General features: G+C 34.2%; 1 protein-coding gene across 2 annotated transcripts; it reads left to right on the top strand.

Annotated features, from left to right (window-relative positions):
• Positions 1–10,811: 10,811 nt before the first annotated feature.
• Positions 10,812–14,927, top strand: LOC107608962 (uncharacterized). 2 transcript variants are annotated; one of them, XM_088494260.1, is made up of 7 exons: positions 10,812–10,904; positions 11,008–11,285; positions 11,444–11,474; positions 11,605–11,618; positions 11,730–11,780; positions 12,609–12,670; positions 14,477–14,927. In XM_088494260.1, exons 2-7 carry the CDS (start codon positions 11,055–11,057, stop codon positions 14,754–14,756), a joined length of 669 nt encoding a protein of 222 aa, XP_088350386.1. In that variant the 5' UTR covers positions 10,812–10,904; positions 11,008–11,054; the 3' UTR covers positions 14,757–14,927. The 2 variants fall into 2 exon arrangements, with proteins under 2 accessions (XP_088350386.1, XP_016166241.1); XM_016310755.3 differs by lacking the exon at positions 10,812–10,904 and having other exon boundaries at positions 10,921–11,285.
• Positions 14,928–16,231: the final 1,304 nt, after the last annotated feature.

Below are 16,231 nucleotides of genomic sequence, written 5' to 3'. Positions count from 1 at the left end.
TGGCTTCATTGTTTCTTATAAAAGGACTTCATCAGTTCCTTTGTTCCCTTTTTACTCTTGTTTTCTATAAGAACTGCTTTGTTTTCCTTTTCATAAAGAGTTTCCCTATGCCTGTGTGATTCATCCACTTCTGTTTTGCTTCCAGGATTTTCTCTTTCTTAGATTTCTACAGCATTTCCGCTTTTGGAGAGAATGTTCATGGTTTTTGCTGTTTAGACCTGTTCACCCCTTTTTCGTAATCTTCCTCAAGGTTGGTTTCGTCTCTTCCTTTCTCTTGAATTCTCATTTCTATCTTGCTTGGATTCGGTTTTCTTCTTCTGAGCTTTCTTCTTTTGTTGTCATAGTTTTCTTTTCTTTTCTGTTAGGAAAGGTTTTTTCTTTTTGCACTGCTTGAGTGAAAAATGTTTCTTCTAAGAAAAAAAGCTCTCTTTTGGTTTTTCCTGTTTGTCCGACCTCTTTTGTACAAGTTCTGACTTCTTGTAGTAACGGTCTTCTTTACTTTTTGCTTATAGGTGTCACATTTATGTCTCGCAAGGTTATTTTGAACATGTCAACCAAGGTCCCCCATGCTCTTCGGGTTTGGGTAGATAGTACTGTTTTGTGCTCCGTTACGGTAATCGATAAAGAGTATTGTGATGAGTTTCGTAGACACCATAGTATTTGTGAGAATAGGGAGGATGAGAGGAGTTATGTTTTAGAAGCGCCCGATCCTGAGGAGAGAGTGTGTTTTTCCCTATAGTGGAGTCCGAACAGCCTTTCTTTTATGCATATGATTGCTTTTTCACTAGGTTAGGTGTTCAACTTCCTTTCACTGACTTTGAGATAGAGGTGTTGCAATCTTCTAATTAACCTTGCCCCTTCTCAACTACACCCAAACTCCTGGGCTTTCATGAAAATGTTTCAACTCTTATGTCGAGAATTGGACGTTCAGCCTACTTTGAACATTTTCTTTTACCTCTTTGTGGCCACTAAACGATACAGCTCCACCAAAAAGTCGAGATGGATATTCTTCCGAGCTGTTCAAAGTCGGAAGGCTTTTTCCATCTTTGACGACTCTTTCCATGATTTCAAAAACCACTTTTTTATCTTCAAGAGCGTTGTAGGTGTCCGACCTTCCTTCTTGTCCGAGAACCAAGAACCCTTGTTTTCCTTATACTGGCAGGACACCCTTGATATTGTTAAGCGTGATCTGTCCGATTTAGATGATTTAGAGAGGTGTATCGTAGACTTCATTCTGGGTACTTGGGGGCCAAGATCCCCATTTGGACACAAAGAGGTATTTGGGAGATCCTAGCCTTCTGAAGTTGGACCTTGGTAGTTCTCCTTCCCTTGCTTTTTGAATTATTCTTATTTTTTAGATGTTGATTCTGCTTATGCCCTGTTTTGTTTTGCAGAGAGTATGGCTCCTAAGTCTACTATGAAGCTTCAGCGTAACACCAAGAAGACAATTGTGGCTCGGAACCTTCAGCAGCAAAAAGAGGCCGGGGAGGTTTGTCACAGTAGGAGGTCAGAAAGACAACCCGATCTTCTCCTAAGAAGAGGTTGGGTTCGGATCTTTCTGATCCGAGAGTTATTATCCCTACTCCATTCTCCGTCTTATCTCTTTAGAATCCACTCCTTTTATCTCCTTCATCCACTGAGCCGCTTCCCAAAAATAGAAACTTGATAAAGAAGAGAGCATCTACACAAAAAAAATTTGATGCTCTGTCTTGGGGAGAAGAGAACCTTGTCCCTCATCACCGTGTGAGTATGGATGATGTGGCAATTCAAAACCATCTCTGGGGGTGTACTATCAACTTTTCAGGAAGCTGAAGAGCTCTCCCATCCAAGCTACTACTGGGGCTATGGTGGCTGCCCAAGCCAACGTGGAGAGGTTGAATGAGATCAAGGTGGAGTTGGAGAAAGAGAGGGACATCTTGAAGGCCGACTTGGAGAGAGCTCGGGAGAGGGCGAACAAGTCGGAAGCAGTTGTTGCCCTGGCCGAGGATAAGGCCAAAAAATATCAGGAGAGTTACACTCGAGTTTTCAGGGAGAGGTCAGCCTAGGAGGAAGAGTTGGAGAAATTGAAGGAGGAGTTAGCCAAGTTCCAGGAAATAGCTGCCTTGGGTATGGACGAGATGTTCGAGAATCTGGAAGCCCAAATTAAGGTCTTGGTTCGGAGGATGAGGAGGAGCCTCCTCAGGATCCAAAGTCTTTGGGACGTCAGGTCGGTCCGTCTTCCACCTCGGGACCTTAGTCAGCTCTAACCTCCTCCTCGGGATCCCCATCTGAAGACGTTGCTATTGAGGCCTCCTCGGTTGCAGTATCGACCATTCCCGTTTCCATGCTTCCTCCTTCGCCCAAAAGAGACGAAGCTACTGGGGAGAAACTTGATACCCTTTTTGGCAAGGAATCTTGAGTACCTTTTAATTTTCTTTTTCTATTTGTAGTAGCCCGACCTGTGGGCTTATAACAATCTGGGTTTGTAATAGTTGGCAGTTCTTTTGAACATTTTACTTTTATCGTGCAGTTGCTTGTCTACGACTTTTATTAAGCAATGTTAAGAACTTTTCTATAATTTGTGTGGTACCTTTTTGCTGTAGTAAGGTATATTTTGTTTTGATTATTGAGTTTTTGCTATTATATTAATTTCCTTTAATAGGCCCGACTATGAGTAATCGGTCTTTGCTAAGTTACTTTTACAATTTTGTTTTTGTTCCGACCTGTTTTGAGGTCACTTCGTACGAGTTATTTGTATAACTTCTTACATTAACTTGTACCTCGTCGCTTTATCTTGTCGACTACTTTAGGTCGAACAATGATTTTTGCGGTTTGTCGAGCTTAAGTTTAATGCGTTTGAGATAAGAAACTTAAAAGAAATAAACCAGGAATCTTTTATTAATATTTAAGAAATTGCTTTACAGAGTTTTTTGCTAAAGGCTTGGGTGCCCTTAGCTCTTGTACTGGTGCCTCATTAAAAAATCTTTTTTATTGGAAAAAAGAGTGCACCTAGGTACAAGGCTTTTAGCTGAAGTATATTTTTAGGTTGTAAGCGTGCTAAGACCTTAGAAGCTCTCGCCCTTGGAGGTCGGACACCTTATAAGAACCTTTACCTAGGACCTCTAATATCTTGTAAGGTCCTTTCCAATTTGTAGCTAACTTTCCTTCACACGACTTCTGTGTTCTGATGATGTTTCGAATCAAGACGAGGTCGTTGGTGGTGAAGTTTCTCTTGATCACCTTTTTATTGTACCTTAGAACCATCCTTTGCTTCAGAGCTTCTTCCTTAATCTGAGCTCTTTCTCGGACTTCATATAGGAGGTTGAGCTCTTCTCTTTGAGCCTGGGTGTTAGCCTTTTCTTTGAAGAACAAGACTCTAGGTGATTCTTCAGCTACTTCTATGGGGATCACTACTTCCATTCCATATGCCATTCGGAAGGGTGATTTTCCCATTGTAGAATGTAGAGTGGTTCGATAAGTCCACAAGACTTGAGGAAGCTCGTCAGCCCAAGCTCCTTTCGCGTCTTGCAGCAGTCGGCGCTTTAACCCGGCCAATATGACTTTGTTGGCAGCTTCAACTTGTCCATTTGGGTTACCTGATACATTGATTTGGGCATGAACGTGAGGTCCACATCCCTTTGGGTGGCAGCGTCCGACCTCTTTGGTGCTGAGGTGCCACCTGTCTGAGTTTCTCATGAAGAGGTGGAGGGGTGGTACCTTCAAGAGACTCCGATGCTTAAGTTAGCAAGGGCTTAAGTTACCACATTTGGAGTAGTTCTATTTTTTCTGATAGATAAGCATTCCCTTTATTTTAAGAGTTTGTTAGAATCCACCTTCTAGATGAGGTAGGCATAGTAGGAGAGATTTAAGAAGGCAGCTACTTGTTTAGTCAAGTAGAACTGGACCTTTACGCTTTTGTCCGACTTCTTAAAAGAGGTCGGGTTTATGGTGAGGTCCACCTTTATTGGTGCGCCTTTTATCTTTATTGGGCCTAGCTTTTATCTGCTTGGGTCAGGGTATGAACAAATGTATTCATATGTAGATGTTCGAGTTAAAAAATTAAAAATTAAAGAATATGCCTTTGCATTCTTATATTAAAGGGTAAAGTATATTTTTTGTCCATAAAGTTTGACAAAAGTTTCAAAATATCCCTAAGTTTTATTTTATTTTAATTTTGTTCCAAAAGTTTTCGATTTGCATCAAATATATCCTTGACGGTTAATTTTTCAAAAAATTTAAGACTAATTCAACAACAATTTTATAAGAACAACTCTTAACACAAACAAATCAAGTATAATTTTCATGCATTATTGTTAAATTGGTCTTAAATTTTTTAAAAATTTAGCCATTAAAGGTATATTTGATGCAAATCAAAAATTTTTGGGACAAAATTAAAACAAAATAAAATTTAGGGGTATTTTTTGAAACTTTTGCCAAACTTCAAAGACAAAAATATATACTTTATCCTATATTAAAAAATAAATGAAATCCCTTCATATACAAATACTATTTTATATAAAATAACTATAAAAATATATCAACCACTCCCAATTCAATCCGTTGATCCAGCATAACATACAAAACTTGATAAGATATTAAATAATACTCTTATATTAAAGTTTATTATAATTATTTTATAATCAAAATAATATTTATATATTAAAGTAATAAATCAATGTAACATAATAATTTTTAATATACTTTAATTTAATTTTTTAATTTTTATTTATGTTCTCATATTTTAGAGTTTTGGTAATGATATATATTTTTTAAAATTTAAAATAAAACCAGGATATATCTCACTTAAATGCAAACACAACGGTTAAAAAAGAGCACAAAGATATTCATATTTTATTTAATGTATTTAAAAATACACTGCATAAATAAAGATTAATCCTTTTTGTTATAAAATTTTTGTTCAATTAAAAAATTAACCAACGATAAAATTTGGTAACGGTAAAATGTATCGTAATTTTAAAGAAAAGTCTAAATACTATATTAAATGTTACAAATCAATGGATAAACAACTTTCAAATTTTTGAATTAAAGATATTTATCAAATAACTAATTTGAGTACCAACTATTAAAAAATGCTACTATATTAGCCCATGACAATAATCATGAAACATCTAGCATCATTTATACGTTACTCTATCTCGAACTGTTTCTCAGTCAACCAGAAAAATCTTAGTCAAAGAAGGAATAATAGATGGAAAAAGTGAACAATTCACAAAGAATGTGGTATTGAAAGAAATTTTGTTACCTACACCTCAGATAATTTATGTACTTAGCAAATACGTGAGTCTTTTTACAAGTATAATCCGTGTATTATATAATTTTATCATTACAATATCAATATTGAAATAGATAGTTTTGTTCACTAATTTTAACAACTAATGACTAACATTTTTAACAGATAAATTAATGTCAAAAGAGCTCATCAAGATATGTAAAAAGATAAGAGAAAGGAACTCAAACATCTAATTTATCCAACAGGTATGCACCAACTAAGATTCACATAAATTATAAAAATTATATGATACATCATTGAAATATATCAATATTGATTTTTTAAGAAATTATGGTATGCAATGTTTATATTTACTTTGAAAAAAAATTCAATATTTTATTTCTTTAAATGTTGATATCAATTTCATAATTTTAAAAATAAAATTATAAAAATTAAATTTTTAAAACTAATAAAAGGTAGAGGTATGTCTTATTTAGGATGTATCATTACTTAATTCTAAAGTAATATATAAAGCACTATTGAAATATATTGTGATACATATATGCAATAAACTATAGAAAGAAGGATTCCAATCGTTATGGAGTATATGGAAGGATAAGCAATCAATTTTATCAATGAGACCAATCGACAATAAAGTAAGGATTACTATATTAATAATAGTGACAATTGCATTGATGATACATATTTTTATTTTAATATTATTAATCAAATGTAAAATTGAATCAGGTTCATCCACTCAAAATTTATTCTATTGGTTGGGGAGGTACAGCTAAAGCAGACAAAACTTAATTATGGAAGATGATAAAAAGAGAAATATTAGATCAAAAGAATAAAAGGTAATGCCATAAACTTTTGTTATATAATAAATAATACCGTCTATTAAGCAAAATTAATCTTTTGTAAATAACTAACATGCATTTTAGTTTATATATACTCTTTTTAAATTAGGATAACATTTTTGTCGTTATTTTTTGAATTATATCTTTTTCCGATAACATATACATATCTTTATTGTGTGCTTTTATAATTTAACATTTTAAAGGTTTTTTTATAGTAATTATAATTTCAACAAAATATCATATAAATCAGACTACGTTAAATTTGAAATGATAAAAAAATACTTATCTGACAAATTTAAAGAGTGAATAACATATTAACAAAAAAATTAATTTCTTAAAAAACAATAGAAAAGCGGCTAAATAGGCACTGTAGTGCCTGTTGAGCCGCTAATAATAATAAACCCCTAGCAGGCTAGCACAGCGCGTGAGCGTCGGACACCCCCAATACTCCATTTCCCTTAGCACAGCGCCGCACCTCCATTTGGCCATTTCTGTAACCTAAAGAAACCCTAACCTAACGAAACCCCTCTCTTCACTCTTCACTCTCACTCATGCTCACCGTATTCGTATCTCATAGCTGCATACCTCACTCACTCAATCACTCTCACTCACTTTGAGTCTCTCACCGTCACACGCCGACGTCGTCTGGCGCCTCCTCTTCTCAATGATGTCCTCTGCCGCCTCCTCTTCTCGGTGACGCCACTACTGCCTCCTCTTCTCGGTGATGCCGTTCATCGCCTCCTCTTCTCTGTATGTTTTTGCTTGTTTTTGTTTAATTTTGTTTTATTCGGGAGGGTAGCATTTTGATTTTTATTAAATTTTTCTATTATTAGTAAATTCATTTATCAAAAAAATTAATCAATTATTAAAAATTAATCATTGATAAAAAAATTAATTTTTTAATTAAATATTAAAATTAATCATATATTAAATTTTTTATTTTGTTTTAAATTTTTTGTTATTAAAAAAATTAATCATTTATTAAAAATTAATTTTTTTTGATTGAATTTTGTTATTTAATCAGTGAATTCGTTCGTCGCCTCCTTTTCTCGTGACGCTGCTGTCGCCTCCTCTTCTCGATATGTTTTTGCTTGTTTTTGTTTAATTTGGTTTTGTTTTGGAGATGTTTTTGGTTTTTGTTAAACTCTGTGTTAAATAATATTTTATTTACATCCTTTAACACCGGCAATCCAACTAAAAAAATTAAATTTTATATTAAACAAAGTTTTAAAAATTAGATCGGCCGATTTAATCGAATTAATAAAAAATCGATCGCCAAATCAATCCAGTTAGACCTATAAATTGTCTGGCAAAAAATTGATTACAGAACCGATCAAACCAATAATTAACTAATAAATCGGTTTGACTGGTTTTTTAAAGGATTTTCGATTCAAAAATAAACCCTCTAAAATAGTGCGGTTTTTGTCTTTAAGAAAAAAAAAGAGGAAAACCTAAATCCCTTTTATCACCGGAAAAGTTCTGTATCCATGTATTTTTTACATGGTTGTTAACCAAATAATTTCCTCCATACGCGTGTCCCCTACCCCTCACTCGTTTGTCATACACGTGCTACATATAACGTGCTGCAACCTAAAATTATGCTCAACGTAAACCTTCTGCTGGTATGTAAAGCATTCTTCCTTATTGATCTGCATTGCCTTCGTCGTTCTCCTCTGGTCGCGTTCATATTCTCGTTTTCTTATTTTGATCTGGTTACATTTATCTTCTTCCTATTGTTCTTCATTTTCTTCTTCGATCTGCACTTCTGAATCGAAACAATAAATGACTCAACTTCAAATCAGGAGAGCGATTTGGATTACTCTTCTGAAATGAATCAAACTGACAAAGTTTGGATTATTCAATTTTGAACCGAATTAAATGGAATGCAATTGCTAATTTAAATTGAATTAAATGAACGGAGGTGTACTGAATTGAATTGATAATATGTAAATTGTAGGCAGAGTTATTTGAATTTGATTTTATATAATGGATTATGTTTTGTTCACTCAGTACTATACAATTGTTTCACCATGAGTACTCTGTTCGGTTCATTCTGCAGAAAGCTGTTTGAATTTGATTTTATATAATAGATTATGTTTCGTTCACTCAGTACTATACAATTGTATTGTGTTTGGTTCATCATGAGTATTATGTTCGGTTCACCATGAGTACTGTGTTCGATTCACCATGAGTACTGTGTTCGGTTCATTCTACACTATTCAAAACTCTTTTTTCTCACCTTCTACTGCTTCTTCACCAGAGAGAGAAGGAGGAAAAGACAAAAAAATATAGCAACAATAACAACAAAAGAATGACGATAGGGTTTCAGGGTTTAGGGTTTTAGGGTTTAGGGCTTATGGGTTCAGGGTTCAGTGTACAGGGGTTCAGTGTGTTTCAAACTTTCGGTTCGTCCCGTGTATTAATTTCGGTTCACCGTGTTCATGGTTGAGGGTTTATGGGTCTATGGTTTAGGGTTTAGGGTTCATGGTTCAGGGTTTTAGGGGTTTAGGGTTTATGGTAGGGTTCAGGGTTTAGGGTTTAGGGTTTAGGGTTTAGCATTCAGGGTTCAGAGTTCAGTGTTCAGGGTTTGGGTTCAGGATTAGGGTTTAGGGTTTAGGGTTTAGCGTTCAAGATTAAGAGTTTAGGGTTCAGGGTTCGGGTTCAGGGTTTAGGGTTTATGTTTTAGGGTGTAGGGTTTATGTTTTAGGGTTTTAGGGATTTAGGGTTTATGGGTTTAGGGTTTAGTGTTCAGGGTTCTGGTTTTAGTGTTTAGGGTTTATGGTTTAGGGATTCATAATTTTTGGTAAACAAGAGAGCAATTTGGATTACTCTTCTGAAACGAATCAAACTGACAAAGTTTGGATTATTCAATTTTGAATCACATTGAATGGAATGCAATTGTTAATTTGAATTGAATTAAGTGGACGGAGGTGTATTGAATTGAATTGATAATATGTAAATTGTAGGCAGAGTTATTTGGATTACTATACAATTGTTTCACCATGAGTACTGTGTTCAGTTAATTCTGCAGAAAGCTGTTTGAATTTGATTTTATATAATGGATTATGTTTCGTTCACTCAGTACTATACAATTGTATTGTGTTTGGTTCACCATGAGTACCGTGTTCGGTTCATTCTGCACTATTCAAAACTCTTCTTCCTCACCTTCTACTGCTTCTTCACCAGAGAGAGAATGAGGAAAAGACAAAAAAATACAGCAGCAACAATAACAAAAGAATGACGATAAGGAGAAAACACGTGAAGAAGAAGGAACGCGAAAAAGGAGGAGAAGGAGGAGAAGGAGGAACGCGAAGAAGAAGGCAAAGAAGAAGAAGACGCTCTGTGCGTAAACGAGCGTGAAAAGAAGAAGCGCGGGAGAAGAAGAAAAAGCGTGGGGGAGAAGAAGCGTTGGGCAAGAGCGATTTCGTGTGTGTTGGGCGCGTGTATTTCACGTTTCATTTAATGGTATTGGGTTTTTTTGGTGTTGGGCCAACTTGGTTACATGGTTACATGGATGTGTAGCATCCCTGTTTTATCACCCGTAACCGAGTCACAGTCACAGTCACACACACTCCTCTCCTCTCCTCTCTGAAACTGAACAAAAATATTGAAATTGAGAGGAGCCACCGCATCCCTCAATCGCGCAGCCACCTCAGCCCGCAGCCACCGCAACGACGGTTTTGATAACTGCAGCCCCCACAGTCCCGCAGCACCGCGTCGTTGTCATCGCCGAGTTCTTTTTCTCTGTGTTCGCCGGTGTCGCCTCTTCTCTCGTTCGTCGCTCGCCTTCTTCCTCGCCGCCGGTAAGCACTGTGACTTGGGTTTTGATAATACTTGGATGTTGATAATACTCTGTTCGCACTTCTCAGCTATCTCCTCGTCATCTGCTTACTGATTTAGGGTTTAGTAATGATTTTAATAATACTTGTTATTTGTTAGTAATTGATTTGCTGATTAGCTAGATTTTCTGATTTTGTTAATAATTAGATTATGCTAAATTTGTTTGCTGAGGTTATTGACTTATGTCTGATCATAATTTTGTTAATAATTGGATTCTACTAAATTTGTATGCATTTTGCTATACCTAATTGCTATACTAATTTATTTACTATGATTAATCACTTTCACTGCGACGGAATTGAAGTTAAGAAAATTTAAGTTATTTATACATCACATGATGGCTTTCTTTAGAAGTTTTCTAAATGATAATGTCTCCTATAGCATCATTAAAGATAAAGACCAAGAACAGAATGCCGATAGAGTACTTAGATAAGTAGATAATGAGTGTGTGGATTCAACGTCCGGTGAGAAGGAATTTGATATGATCATGGAGGCACAATACCAGAGTGATGGTGAGTCAGATGGGACAAATTAAAGTTTGTTATAGTAGAACATTATGGTCATTATGTGCATTTTGGTTGTTTTTAGTTATGAACTTTCATGTTTAAAGTTGTTTGTAAACTTTTAATATTAAATTATGGATAATTTATTAGATAAAATTATGAAATATTGAATTTTTATTAAGTTATAAATTATTAAATTTATATATTTAAAATTATATATAAATTTTTTAATAATTTTATTTAATATTTAATTAAATCGATTAAATTCCGGTCAAACCAATAAATCAACGATTTTACAAGTTTATTGACCGATTTGGTTCTTGTAACCTTAGTATTAAACTTTGTTTTATTTAAATTTTATTTTATATTTTTTTGTTGTATTTTTTTATTTTATTTTATTTTGTTTTATTTAAATTTTGTTTTATTTTGATGATGTTGTTTTGTGGCCTCCTCTTCTCGTGACGCCGCTGCCACCTATTCTTCTCGCTCTCGGTATGTTTTTGCTTTTTTTGTTTAATTTTGTTTTGTTTTGGAGGGTAACGTTCTGGTTTTTGTTAAACTTTGTGTTAAATAACATTTCAATTACACCCTCCAGCACCAGCAATCAAACCAGAAAAGCACAAAATCACAAAAGAAAAAAGAATGCAGGCTCTGACCCTGAGCAAGAGGCTCTCTACATCCAAGCCTCTCTTCAGAATCTCTCCCAACCTCGTCGCTTCAATCACCTCCTCTTCCACCACCTCTCCGCCACCTTCGTCACCGATCTCCGCCGCAGATGGCGGCTCCTCCTGCCATCCCTTGGCTCTCCTCAGCTTACTCCGCGCTCCCAGGTCTGCTACCCAAAGCCTCCGAACTGGTGTCTCCGGATCTGAAGTAAGCATAACCGTTTCCTCGATTCTCTTGTATCACTGTCATTTTCATGCACGATTTCTTGTGGCAACGCTGATAGTTAGCAAATACTGTTAGAATATTTTAGTTTCCGTTGTTTTCTTGTTCTCATTATTTATGTTTTTTCCCTGCTTATGGTGCAGGTTAGAGATGCGAATCTCGCTGGAGGCCATGGTTGCGATTTTTATTTCTTTGTTGTTATTTGTTGTTTCTGATTTAGTTTTTGAGATATTTATTGTCACTGATGACTTCAATTTGCGTTGCTATGGTGGTTGATGTGGACGTGTGGTGTGTGTGCTTTTAGTACGCGCTAATGAGGTACTACTTATTAGTTATTACTATTTGATTGATAGAGAAGTTGGTTGGGTTGTAGGTTTTAGTTAAAGATTTTTGTCTAATGTGTCATTTGATTTGTGTAAATTTCACTAGGTTCTGAAACTTTATCGCCCCTGTTACGGAACCGGAATAGCAACTTTCAAGGTTTCATTCTGAGATTTCATATTTTTTGCTCTTAGCAGATTTTTTATTTGATATGATTACTGTTGCATGTTATGGTTCCTTCAGCTGTTTTATCTTGATTGGAACTACTTCAACTAATCAATGGATTGATTCATCTTAATGAAGGATTTCATTCTTTTGCTAATGTTTGAATTAGAGTGTTGTGTTGTGCACACATTTGTACATATCTGTTCAACTTGATAAAATAAGGAAAATAGAATTAGTAAGGATATTGAAAGTGTGATTTTTGTTAGTTGAAGGAACTATTATTGCTAGAGGCTTTCATGTAATTTTTGATATCTTAAGTTAAGGGGAGGGTCTTTTGGACATTTTGTTTGGGGATAATCTTCTGAGAATTTCTTCACTCAGAGAAATAGCTTGGCTTTTAGAGCCAACTTTGTTTCTACATTCCAGTGTGTACCTTATAATATGCTTGGATAGTGGGACTGCTTGGGTAGTGGAACATTTTCATAAATTATCAATAACTTTTTCCCCCTCTTCTGAGCAAGATGATGAAGGAAGTGGATAGAAAACGAAAAGTTTTTATTTTGTGTTATGCCTATTATCTCAAGTTATCAACAATGTTTGAGAGATATATCTGTAAAGCTGTTTGCTCCATGCAGAGTCCGTTTTGCTCTATCATAGACAACAACAAAGTTTCTCCTTTCTTTTTCTATCACTAGATGTAATGGCCTGGCAATAGTGTGCTAAGTAGTAACTTTCCTTAAAAACTACTACCATATATGTTAATGCTGCATCTTAGATTGTAAATGCTTCAGTCTTGTTAAACCCTGTGACAATGTCTCCCAGGTTCAGCCTCACGGTGCAGCTGGTTATGCCACTGCTACTACTACGGGCGATAGCATCCAGAGGTTAGTTGGTGTAAATTCAAAGCATTCAATGATAAAATTGATTTTAGTTTCAGTTTTTTCCAGCATCACCATCTTCTGTTGTATTAATATGCTTATTTCTTGGCCTGATTGCTGCGACTAGTGGCTTTTCTGGGACCTTGTTTGTTGGAATTTTCAAAGTTTATATGTAAATATTGTCATAACTGCTATTTTTAATAGAATAAAAAAAATAACATTCTTGGATAGTTGAAGGGGAAAATATGCAAGAGGATAAGACATGTTGAGTTAGCATCTATGAAGCATGAACGCAGCCTATTGATTTTTCTTTTTATCTTTTGGAGCAATTTCAGACCACGTCTTGTCATGAAAGCCCAAAATAAAAAACTTTTTATTAAAGGGGCATAGAAATAAAGACTTATTTTATTAAAAGGGCATAGAAATAGAGGATAACAATTTCATTTTAAAAAAAAGAAAAAAAAAAATCTTAGATACCAAAGATGTATACAACATGCTCCATTTTTTGGTGAGGGACTTAGAATGGATACCTTGTCTGTGTTGGATTTATTTCTTTGATTTTGGTGTGTCGTCAATTATGTGTCTCTGTCGTGTTAGGTGTCCATGTTTGAGTCCCTGCCCCATAGGTTACCATTAATTTCTTTATCAGAACACAGTGCCTGAACATTCTTCATTTTTGTTTGGATAACTTGCTGTTAATTAATCTAGAAGATGATCTTTAGTGTATTCTTAAAAGAAATCAATTTAATCATCACAGATCAAAACCCACCCACCTCAATGTTGGCAACAGAAGAATCTTGCTCAACCCTAGAAACTTGCTTTTGCATCTCTCTCTTTCCAATCAAGATTTTTAAACCTTGTCGTCCTAATTTTGGGAGTATTTATGATTTTCATCGTCATCCATGTGACGTGACATTGTTTTGATTTTTGAACTGCTACCATAAAACACTTCTCCATATGCCAATCCTTAAGTATATACTCTCCAACTGAATCTGTGAAGCTTCACCTAACATGGTTAATTCCTCTCATGTTTGCAAAGGCACAAAGCTGCAATAATTAATTATTGCACTCATACACTTTGGTGCTTGTGATTTATTGGGTAACGATAAAATGTTTGGGTGTCTTCGATGACGTCAAATCTCTTCTGGATCATGAAACATTTAACTGGAGGTTAGGTTATACGAGGTTACCAAATAAAAATTAACACAATGTATTCCGTGTCGTCAAGTGTCTTGTCCTTCAGTTTTAATCAACTTGGCCACTGCTGAAGCAGTTGTGTTCATTAGTCTTGTCCTTCAGTTTTAATCAACTTGGCCACTGCTGAAGCAGTTGTGTTCATTAGTTTTAATTTGTGTAATATTGGCTTCAATATCACGTTGATCGATGTTTCCAACACATTATTTTTTATTCTAATGGCCAAATGATTTGGGGGTTTTAGCCTGGATTTGAGTGGATATCTTTGTGAGATAAAAATCCAATTGTAGAGTAAATAGTGTGTGTTGGATGAGATGTTCGTTTTAACTTGCCTCCCCCCTTCTTTTCTCAAAACCCCCTTTTCCATTTATTTCTTGATAATAATAAGCTTGTCTGCGGTATGCATTTGTAAAACCTCAATCTTGGTGCTTGTCTTGATTAGGTTCAGTCTATTCAAGCCTAAAGGGGTCAGCATACTGGTCTTAGGTCTTGAAAATTTGACAATAGAAGGGTCATTGAAACATTTGTGAAATCCTCTTGAAAATAGAAACTGGCACTTTACAAGTCTGGTTTGATTAATTTCCATTTCTCCCTAACAATTGTTCGGCATGTGTATAGGAAGGAGCGAGACAGTGGATTGAGGAATGTAGGTCCGAAGACAAAGAGAGAGCAGCTGCTAAAAGCCACTGCACTTGTCCCACTTCTTTTGATATTCCCGAACGCCTATTCCATGCTCGCAGCGAATCTCTTTGTATTTTGGCACATAAGTGCTGGTATTGAAGAGATTTTGGCTGATTATGTCCACCATGAGATGACCCGAAATTACGTCGTGATTGCTTTCAAATTGTTCCTGATAATTGCAATGAAGGATGTGTTCCTGAAATTTGTATTTGTATAATCAGATAGCTCACTAAAATTGTGCTTGCATTTCTGCATAATAAGAGCCCGATGAGGTGTAAACATGAGAAAACCCTTATTTCCAGTTTTCAGTTGGTTATTAGAGGTGAGGCAACATGATAATTTTCTGATTCATAAAGTTAATGAATGGCTTTTAGTGTGTATTGCTCAATTTTGGCATCTATGGACTATGGTGCTTATGTTATGGTGGTTACGTATTGTTAACATTAAAGTAATAGTTTTTTAAGATTTAATGTTATTTTTTAATTAAAAAATAAAAAAGTATTACTAAAATAAAAATTATATTTTTAATTTTAACAATATTTGTATAATTATGATAACCAATTAACCAAAGGCACCAAAGATACTATTTACATATAGAGGAGGAATTTGTTTACATCAAGTATGAGTTTTGTTGATTTAAAATCTCAATTTTGAATTTTATGAAATTTAACTAAACAGTGAAATGTTGGAATTTAACAATTAGATTGGTAAAATTTATCTCGGATAAAATATTAAACTCTGTAAGTTAACAAAGATTACATTTGGTTTATATATGTTTTTATATTGTAGAAAACTTTTGGAGTAAAGATTCAGAGTGGTTCATAAGTCTTTTGAGAAATTTAATTTTGATATTATATTGTTATTTAAGGATTTAAAATTTAGTGAATTTTATTAAATTTTTTCTCAAATAAAAAGTTATTTATACCTTATGATATGTTTAATAACTATCGGATAAAATATATTATATCATTGTAGGTAATAGTCATTCTTAATTTAACATGAGTTTTGATAACTTAACTAACTAATGATGGTATTTCAAAATAAATTATAAAATACATAAAAAATTAGTATATAAATAATTAAATTTGAGATAAATATACCAAAAATATTAAAAATTAAAATTTATTAATTTAAAAATAATTATATATAAATAATTCAAAAGAACTATTTTAAAATTTTTGAGCAACTATTTTGAGACTTTTTTAATTCTTTGCGAAATCACACATGTGGACACTTAACGGTAATGTAGGTAACTTTTTTTTTTAAAAAAAAATTTAATAAATGAACTCATTTATTTTTGACCATGCAAGATATTAATTTAATTCATAGGTACCATATTATATGATCATTCTTTAACGATGAAGAAGAGAATGAGCTAATATTGTTTGAAAAATTAGGAGAATTTTCATTTAACATAAAATTTTTCACATAAACATTTGAAAATATTTATACAAATGATTATGAGGGTACTATTTTGGAACTTGCATGTAATGCAAACGAGTCATCTATGAAGTCAAATTTGTAAGTTTTGGTCAACTACAAAATCAATGTAGATGATTTACAAAATCTCAATGTGAAGTTCTAATACTTTGCAATATTTGAAGAAGAAATGTCTTAACAAATCCAAGTATTCTATTCATGTTTCTTAGAAAGTTTTGAAATTCAGTTGTTGTAATATTGTACAAAGGCTTT

The sequence above is a fragment of the Arachis ipaensis genome, chromosome B7, assembly GCF_059453495.1.
Source record: "Arachis ipaensis isolate K30076 ecotype BB chromosome B7, ASM5945349v1, whole genome shotgun sequence".
In the NCBI taxonomy this organism is placed as follows: Eukaryota; Viridiplantae; Streptophyta; class Magnoliopsida; order Fabales; family Fabaceae; genus Arachis; species Arachis ipaensis.
The sequence above is the reverse complement of the archived record's forward strand: the minus strand, read 5'-3'. Positions and strand labels throughout refer to the sequence as shown.

Excerpts from the sequence above, each read along its gene's own strand:
- LOC107608962 (XM_088494260.1), top strand. The coding sequence starts at position 11,055 with ATGCAGGCTCTGACCCTGAGCAAGAGGCTCTCTACATCCAAGCCTCTC. Across the intron at positions 11,286-11,443 it reads CTGGTGTCTCCGGATCTGAA|GTTAGAGATGCGAATCTCGC; the intron begins GTAAGCATAACC and ends CTTATGGTGCAG. Across the intron at positions 12,671-14,476 it reads ACGGGCGATAGCATCCAGAG|GAAGGAGCGAGACAGTGGAT; the intron begins GTTAGTTGGTGT and ends GCATGTGTATAG.